The sequence below is a fragment of the Dendrobates tinctorius genome, unplaced genomic scaffold (genome assembly GCF_039654945.1).
Source record: "Dendrobates tinctorius isolate UK_male_01 unplaced genomic scaffold, ASM3965494v1 ptg000008l, whole genome shotgun sequence".
NCBI lineage: Eukaryota > Metazoa > Chordata > Amphibia > Anura > Dendrobatidae > Dendrobates > Dendrobates tinctorius.
The window spans coordinates 14,174,494-14,184,200 of NW_027361676.1; the positions used below are offsets into that span (position 1 = coordinate 14,174,494).

The 9,707-nt window shown below is 41.1% G+C and overlaps 1 protein-coding gene across 4 annotated transcripts in view; it reads left to right on the top strand.

Annotated features, from left to right (window-relative positions):
- Nucleotides 1-4,736, top strand: part of ARFIP1 (ARF interacting protein 1) — a 222,610-nt gene extending 217,874 nt beyond the window's left edge. For all 4 annotated transcript variants that reach the window (XM_073576376.1, XM_073576373.1, XM_073576375.1 and 1 more), the window contains one exon: nt 791-4,736. In XM_073576376.1, coding sequence (XP_073432477.1) covers nt 791-946 — 156 coding nt within the window. In that variant the 3' untranslated portion in view covers nt 947-4,736. The remainder of the gene's footprint in view (nt 1-790) is intronic.
- Nucleotides 4,737-9,707: the final 4,971 nt, after the last annotated feature.

Below are 9,707 nucleotides of genomic sequence, written 5' to 3' on the forward strand. Positions count from 1 at the left end.
TCACCACAATTACATTTTTGGAACCAAGCTTACCAGACTTCAGACTTATTCATGCTTTGTGTGGCATATTTTTGCATATGTCGCCCATTTTAGAAAAAAAATACATTGAGGCAAAAATGTCAGGTTGTGCATAGTAGTGTGAATTATGGCTGAAATCAGACAAGCAGTTCTTGTTCAGTTTTGATGCAGCTTTTTGAGCTAAATCCAGGTATTTATTTAAAAGGAATGGTAAATAAAAAGCGAGAAATCGCCCTCTTTCTAGATCTTCCTCTTTTTTTTTTTTTTTTTTTTAATCTGCATTGGAAACTGCCTGTGTGATTCCAGCCATAGTTATAGGAATTGCAGCCTTTTTTGTAGGCTTTCATTACACATTCTCAAGTACAATTTAGATTTGCATTCAACTGCCCACTACTGTAAAAAAAAAAAAATAATAATAATCCGGAAATGCAAAGTCCTGTCAATACAGACATTTCATAATTACCATATCTGTTTCTAGGAAATGGGGCTGACAACCAATATGGGTGATCTTACTTCCGACGACCTGGCTCTCCCAGCCTTGTGACCAGCAGATCCTGGGTGCAGCACAATATTGGGGAAGGAGGGGGTACCCCAGTAATGTAGCATATTAATTGTTTCTCAATCTGAACCGTTGTGACTATTAGCAGTGTAGCAATGCTGTGAATGTCTGTGGGGGTTTGTTGCCTCATTTCGGACAGATAGGGGTTATCTTTTATTAAGAAGTGATTCTTAGCTCTATACCAATTGATGATTTTTTCTCCGTTTTGTCTAGGTTAAAGTTCTTCACAACCAGCTTGTCTTGTTCCACAATGCTATTGCTGCCTACTTTGCTGGAAACCAGAAGCAGCTTGAACAAACTTTGAAGCAATTCCACGTTAAATTGAAAACCCCAGGAGTGGACGCCCCATCATGGCTCGAGGAGCAGTAATTTAAAAAGGCAATCTCCGATCAGGACCAATGCATTTAATTTGATGAAAGGGGGATGGGATAAAGCAATTATCTTAATGATTTCTATCCACAGACCAATGTCCTTTTTTTAATACTTTGTCAGATTGTTAATGGTGAAAAATACTGTATGTAACTTGTGTATCTTTCAGTACGGGGACGGAAGGCTCTTCTACTACAGTAAAATAGAAATGTATTTTTGCACTGTAAGATTGGGACTAAGTACATAATTTTTTTTTTTCTTTTTCTGCACGTGCATTCCCACGGAAACGCTAAATATCATTTACATGGGACTGCAGCATACGTTTTCTAATAAGATGTTTTGCAATTCGAAGTTTAAACCTTTTGTCTCCTAAGAATTGAACAAAAAAAATTCCTGGTTTATGAAAAAATTAATGTCTGAAGATTAATAATGTAAATTTATACACAAGTCTCATTATTTTAAGAAAGTGAGACTTGTATCTGCCACAAAGAGCCATGAGAAAAATGTCTGTATGCAGCCCGAGCATTGACGAGAGGAAGCACAGGTAGTGCCTGCCTGGGGGATGACGCTATCACTTCTAAGGAGTGTTTTTCGTTATTTGTATTGATCGCCAGTGATTTTTATATTTACATCTATTAATAGTTTTGAGAAGTCTCTTTAATATTAAAGTTGTTTTAAATAGAATTCCTGCGATATTACAAAGTGAGCCTGTTTATCCCATGTAATGTCTGTATAGCGCATAACGGTTCAGGGTCCTTAGATTATTCTCTTAATAGTATTTATATAGAATGAAGTAAATGAAAGCCACTTGCCCACCAGATAAATGTAATCTCCATATCTGTATGGGATGTATTGTATGGAGAAGGATAATCAGCTGCGCATGCCAGACGCCATCGGTAGCCGAGATATCGACCTTCTCTTTCCCTCCTTGCTGTGCAGGAGAGTGTGTATTCCTTCTCATTTCTGTGAGGAAAGGATTATGTACATTCCTTCCATATTGTATTTCTGTTATAGGTCTCCATTAATGACTGATGCAATAAAAAAATATTGAGCTATGTGGCCAGCTTTAAAGGAATCTGAGAGCAGCATGATGTAGGGACAGAGAGCCTGATTCCAGGGAAGTATCACTTACTGGGGCTGAAGTTTTGATAAGAGAACACATTTCTCTTCTGCAGATCTAGCAGTTCTCTGAATGCTAAGCTTTGTATAACCCCACCCACACCACTGAGTGACAGTTTTTCTGTGTACACTGTGCATAGGCAGAAAGCTTCCAGTCAGTGGTGGGGTTATACAGATCTCATGAATATGGAGGACTACATGGCAACAGATTTACTAGTTTTCTAGTGGTGATCTGCTGATGATCATTTATGAAAACTACAGTAGCCCAGTAAGCAGAATTGGAATCTCTGCCCCTACAAGATGCTGTTTTCAAATTAGATGGCAAAAACCTGGTCATTCTCTTTAAACTGGACATTCATTATGACCTACATATAAAAATACAATAATAGCAGCCTGTTAAAAATCTAAATCTAAAACCCAATGCTCCTTCTATGGCCAGACACTGCAGATCTGGGAGGTAGAAAACACCGTCACCTGCATGTGCTACCCACTCCATCCTCTAGGCTGTGCTGACACATGTGTCGGTGCAGTCTATGAGACGTGGTCTAGACCACCATTTCTGCTAGTGCCAATAAAATGAAGCGGTATCTTGCAGTCATGACAAATGATATACTATCAGGGCTGATTTGGCGCTTTTGAAGGCATTGTAAATTTTTTTCTTCTCCTATAAACAGTGAGACTGTTATGGACTGTGTACGGTATTGTAGCTTTACATTAATGGATTATGCTGCCATTACCTGGTGGGTTTTTTGATTATTTTTTTTTTTTTTTTTTTTTTTTTTTTTAAATCTCATACAAACCCTTAATATCATGGCTGGAGACAGATGTCATTAATTTAATATTAAATAATAAAAAATCTTTGTCAACACACACTGCTTGAGCATTTTAAGGGAGTGCACATGGGCTGTCTGGCATTGCAGCTTAGCCCCATTAACTTGAATAGAGAGAACGTGCAATAACAAGACACAGCCCATGAACAAGAATGATGCGGTTTCTAGGAAGAAAAGGGCATATTTCATGATAGCAGTCCCCTTAGTACCTGACCTTGTTCATCACATGGAGGTATATCCTTGTGTGATTACTGAGCACTCCAAATATTCATTTTCATAGTTGCCTTTTAATTCTCTCCTGATCATGGTACAGCGCTGGAAAATCATTGTCATCACACCTCCGGCTTACTATTCATTTAATGTTAATAGGGCTGTGGTTATTTATTGGGGTAAGATTTAACCAATCTGCCTCCCAAGGGATCCACATATGTAATTCCTGCTTCTTTAGTTTTCCAAGGGATCAGTATGCACATCACAGCCCCTCTGGCCCACCGCAGTAGTCTTGGTTGACTAGTGCTTCCACCTTAGTACTGCCACATGTATGAGAAAATTGCCTGTCTGAGCCGTGACCTAATGATCAGAGCCACGGGTATTTCTAAATGGTGACCTGTGATGTTTACTGATGGTGGCGCGTCGCCTTATATCTCAGGCAAAAGTGAACTATCCAAATATCAATATTATCAAATGAAAGTGAACCTACGTATGGTTACACAAGGGAACAGTGCATAATATGTGTCCTAGAATGTTGTGCTACAGAAAGTTCTATTAACTGAGAAGACAGTGTACTTGGCAAAACACTAATAGATCCAGCCCTACTCTAGAATTTGTATTGGGTTAAGCCTTAGAGGGGTTGTTCCCTATTAGCACGTGAATGTCCTCGGCTGCAGGTTGTTATACGGGCACAAACCGCAGTGTACTCACCTTCCGCACCACCACTGGTAAGTCTATGTCCATGCTCCTGGTTTCTGACATTTGTTGCCACGTCAAAAGTGTGGCCGCCGATTAGTAAGTTCTGCAGCTCTGCCAATAGCTCACCTTTCAAAAGTGCGGAGTGTACTAATTAGCTACCATGTTGTCGATGTGACGGCAGCGCCACAGCCGAGGCCAGACACTGGGAGCATCGCTATAGACTGGTGGGCCTGGGGAAGGGGAGTAAAGCCCAATTTGTTTCTTTTTAACAACTTGCAGCCAGGCACAATCATTTACAGGCACCGACCCTTTAAGGCTCCAAACTGTACTTCCTTAACCATAGGACAGCTTTTCTGCTCCATCATTTTCTTGGACTTTGAAGAGCCAACATATGTGCCTGTCTTATAAAGATGAGGATTTGTCAGGGTTATGGGGATGTTTTCTATAAAACCATAATGGCCTTAAGTCACATTTATGTGCCTTTCACAAAGTATGACCAGGTTGTTTCTCAACTGGACTTTTAAGATTGTCTTTTTCCTCTTTTTAGTATGGAGCAAACTATAAGTGCACTATGAATGCTTGTTGCAGGCCCCGATTGCTAGCTGCAATACTTGGAGAAGATGGCCATTCACTCCTTCTCATTAGATTATCCATTCTTCTTCATTTTTGGTATGGATTTTTCCCCCTTGGAGAAGCTGCATTCCTTTTGTGTTGTATTCTGAGTATATCTTACACAAATTTACTTTATTTACAGTATTTACTCTATTAAATATATTGTGTGATTTGTGTACCATATGTTAAATAGTACTGCAATGCATTAGTTCCAATGGTTATTAGTGAGTATTTACACTATGTATGTTTTCTTCCTTGTCTGATACATTTTCTATTCCTGAATACTCTTCTTGTAATAATAGATTACTATCAACCCTTAATTTGCCTCTGTGTGAACTTTATCAATGTAATTTTTGTGCTGCGCCTTCGATTTTCACATAACAGTTCCTGCATAACTGGGTGTCTGGGATTCACAAAGGGAACCAATCACAAAGGGATGGCATGTTTTAGCAATATGCCACAATTTTATAAAACTGGATATTCCCTTAAGACACTAAGTATATGAGAGCCTTTAGATCTTCTGTATGCAGCATGCCATAGACAATGATTGGCGCCGAGGCCAAACGTGCGGACTTGCATTTCATTCAGGATGTGCTTTGCAAAGCCCCGTTCTCTGGGATCCCTGGGGTTCCTGTAGTCTGACACCCAGCAGTCTATCCTCTGCAGATAGAGAATAACCTGCAGTTTTGGATTGACCCTTTGATATACAGTACATTACATATTTAATATTTCAGGGTTTCCATTTAGATAAGATTGACAAAGCCCACCTTAAAGGTGGGCTTAGTCAGTCTTATCTAAGTGTAAGCTATGAAATATGTAATGTATATCAATGTAATGTGTTGTAATTACATTACAATACCTTCAAATGAATTTCTAAACTGCCCACAAAGTTATAAATTGTAGAGAGTATAACACTACTATAAATGTAATATTTTGCTACTTTTTATTTTGTGCTTATACAGCATCCACCTATTCTGCAGCACTTAACAGACATTGTCATCACTGGGGGATGGGGATAGGGGAAAATATGTGTAAGTGGGTTAAGAGCTGGCTCAGGGATAGGAAACAAAGGGTGGTTATTAGTGGAGCACACTCGGACTGGGTCACGGTTAGCAGTGGGGTACCACAGGGGTCAGTTTTGGGCCTTCTTCTTAACATATTAATGACCTTGTAGGGGGCATAGAGAGTAGAATTTCAATATTTGCAGATGACACAAAACTCTGCAGGGTAATCAATACAGATGAGGACAATTTTATATTACAGGAGGATTTATGTAAACTAGAAGCTTGGGCTGATAAATGGCAAATGAGCTTTAATGGGGATAAATGTAAGGTCATGCACTTGGGTAGAACGAACAAGATGTATAATTATGTGCTTAATTGTAAAACACTGGGCAAAACTGTCACTGAAAAAGACCTGGGTGTATGGGTGGACGACAAACTCACATTTAGTGGCCAGTGTCAGGCAGCTGCTGCAAAGGCAAATAAAATAATGGGATGCATTAAAAAAGGCATAGATGCTCATGAGGACAACATAATTTTACCTCTATACAAGTCACTAGTGCGACCAGACTTAGAATACTGTGTACAGTTCTGGTCTCCGGTGTATAAGAAAGACATAGCTGAACTGGAGCAGGTGCAGAGAAGAGCGACCAAGGTTATTAGGGAACTAGGGGGTCTGCAATACCAAGACAGGTTATTACACTTGGGGTGTTTTAGTTTGGAAAATCGAAGGCTTAGGGATGATCTTATTACAATGTATAAATATATGCGGGGACAGTACAAAGACCTTTCTAATGATCTTTTTACTCTTAGACCTGTGATGGGGACAAGAGGGCATCCTCTACGTCTGGAGGAAAGAAGGTTTAAGCATAATCACAGACGCAGATTCTTTACTGTAGGAGCAGTGAGACTATGGAACTCTCTGCCATATGATGTTGTAATGAGTGATTCCCTACTAAAATTTAAGGGACTGGATGCCTTTCTTGAAAAGTATAATATTACAGGGTATATACACTAGTTTCCTTAATATTGCGTTGATCCAGGGAGCTAGTCTGATTGCCGTATGTGCAGTCGGGAAGGAATTTTTTTCCCCAATGTGAAGCTTACTGTTTGCCACATGGGGTTTTTTTTGCCTTCCTCTGGATCAACATGTTAGGGCAGGTTAGGATAGGATATGGGTTGAACTAGATGGACTTAGTCTCCCTTCAACCTTAATTACTATGTTACTATCACTGTCTGTATCTGGGAAAGTTATTTTTCTGATGTTTTTCTCTATTTTTTTTTTTTTTTGCTTGTTTTCAAATCGAGCTCAATCTCCTAGAGTCCTGTATTCTTGTCTTTAGGAATGTACACACTTCAGGAAACCATTAGATCACCATCCAAAGGTCGCTACGAATAAGACTTTCCATGTTTTAGAGTTTTCCTGCATACTTTATCAAAGCCACACCTATCTTGTCTCAATCGCTTAGAACACATCACATGCCCTGATGACGGTGCATACCTTGCCTGCCGCTGACGTATTGCACACAGGGCTGAACGCCGGCTTGGATGCACAGCTACTGCTGAAACAATACGTGTGAAACTAGTCCTTATTGACGGCACACATTTTCAACTTCATGGTTTTAAATGAGCTTGATAACTACAGTACATTTGTTAATGGTTATATCAATCACATGCAAATTATGGAGCGCTAGTAAAGTTCATATATGCAAATTGCCTCTTCAGCGAGGAAGACGACTTGAACTCTATAGCTCCACCTATTGGAAGCAGCAGTGACTTGTAAGATTGCTGCTTCCAACAGGTGGCGCTATAGCGTTCAAGTCCTCTTCCTCTCTGAAGAGACAATTTGCATATTAAATTTCCCGGAGTAGCATTGCATGGCTAATAAGCCTCCTTACCTTGGCATACCAGAGCCGGTATGTCACTCTCCACAATGAGAAATGTTAGCCCTTAGTAAAATGCATGAAGTTATGGAAGAAAGTAACACAAAGGAAGGGTTTTTTTTTTTTGTTTGGTTTTTGACCATAACAATCAGTAACATTTACATTTTGCAAATGGATATTGTAAAGGCCCCGTTACATTTAGCGATGCACCAGCGATCCACACCACGATATGACCCGGTCAGGATCGCTGGTGCATCGCTAAATGGTCGCTAGTGAGCTGCCAAACAGGCAGATCTCACTAGCGATGCAGCAGCGGTCAATACTTACCATCAGACGCAGCGATGATGTCTTCTTCCGCCCGCGTCCATGGAGAAATGGACCAGGCCGATCTCGCGCGATCAGCGATAACCAGCGGGGGAGCCGGTTGGAGGTGAGTATCACATGTGGCGATATCGCTAGTGATATCGCTGCTGCGTCACAAAATCGGTGACGCTTTAGCGATATCGCTATGTGTAAAGGGCCCTTAATTTAAAGACAGACAAAACTACTCATGCAAAATCTACTGCCCTCGTTACTCCACATGTATTTTACATCATAGAAGCATTTTGCTCATTAGAGCAAAGTGTAACTAGTACTGTACAGTGGTGGGAATTGTAGTTCCTTGTGAACAGTAAACTGTCTGACCTACAGGTGAAACTAGTTGTGATAGGGACAGTTGTCTGGAGGAGCTGGTTTCATTCCTTTAGATATGCAAATGTCCATATGTGTGAAAATTTACAATAGGTAAGCTGCTCCCAAGTTGATTGGTAGTTTCTCATACAACCTTGCCTTAAATTCAACTAGCTATGTACAAAAGCTGCATTCAGACATTGTGGTCACATTGATTATGGACAAATTCACTTCAAATACACAGTATTGCATGTAAATTGACATACGAAAACCCATTGAGATGGAATTGACAACATCCAGTCTATCCAAATAGTTTAGCTGACAGCCAATAGGATGGAAATTGACCTTTAAAGGGAATCTGTCAACCCATTTTTGCCCCATAAGCTGGGGCCACCACCATCAGGCGCTTATCTACAGCATCCTGTAATGCTGTAGGTAAGCCCCGGTGAAACCTGAAAGATAAGAAAAACACGTTAGATTATACTAACCCCGGCGTTCGGTCCGGTCTGATGTGTGTTGCCGTCCCGTCTGGCGCCTCCCATCTTCATACGATGTCCTCCTTGCTTCTCCCTCGGCTCCTGCACATGCGTACTTTATCTGCCATGTTGAGGGCAGAGTAAAGTACTGCAGTGCGCAGGCATCGGGAAATGTCAGAGAGGTCCTGCACACTTCAGTACTCTGCCCTCAACAGGGCAGATAAGGTACGCGTGCACAGGAGCCGAGGGAGAAGCAAGGAGGAGGACATCATCGTATGAAGATGGGAGGCGCCGGACCGCATGCCGGGGTGAGTATAATCTAACTCTATTTTCTTATCTTTCAGGTTTCATTCCTGATGGCGGTGGCACCAGCTTATGGGGTAAAAATTGGGTGACAGATTCCCTTTAATGTGCCCACGATCCAGAGTTGCTACAGGTTGGACATTGCTTACTTGTGCAGCGTCTAGCTGTTACAGCATAGTGGATGGGATTTCAATAAATCCCATGTCCGCCATGCGCCCGCGGATCACCGGTGAATACTGATATGTGGCGAGTCTTTCCAGAATGCAACATGTCTATCTTGCGGAGACGTGAGTCCTTCACAAGAGAAATTTTACCCGTACAATGTATTGGACTCCGTGAAGCCGCACGGTTCAATTAACACATGCGGATTCACCTGCGTTCAATAGGCGGCAGCACTTTGGACGCAGCGAACGTACGCTGCATCCATAGCGCTACCACTTCCGGATTGTGGGCACATTAACTGCCTCTCAAGAACAACAGTAAAGCCACATTCAGTATTTGGTCAATATTTTACATCATTTTTCCTGAGGTGCAATACTGGCCAAATAGCGACAGTAGCTACCATTCAAAAGACAAACGGCGACATAGAGACACATGCCACTGCCTCCTATATTGAGACAACACCTCCCAAGACCAACTTTTGTGTAACCAGACCAGTGTAGAGTGATAAAAATTTATATTCTTTTCCCAGATGGCTTACACCGTATTGTCCACTAAATAGTACAATAGTGTTGTCTGGGAAAATGGCTATTTCAATGTAGAACATTTGAAAAATAAGTGAGTCATTGGACACCTGGTGGGGGGTAGGTTGATACCGAATGAAAAGGTCCCGTGAGCTTTGTGTGGTTGCTGAGCCATCTTGGGTCTCCCCTTGAATGAATCAAGTTCAAATTAAAAATTGGGTACATTGTCTTCGAAAAAACTTGCAAAGGTGAATGTTTGCCATTGACAGATATTAT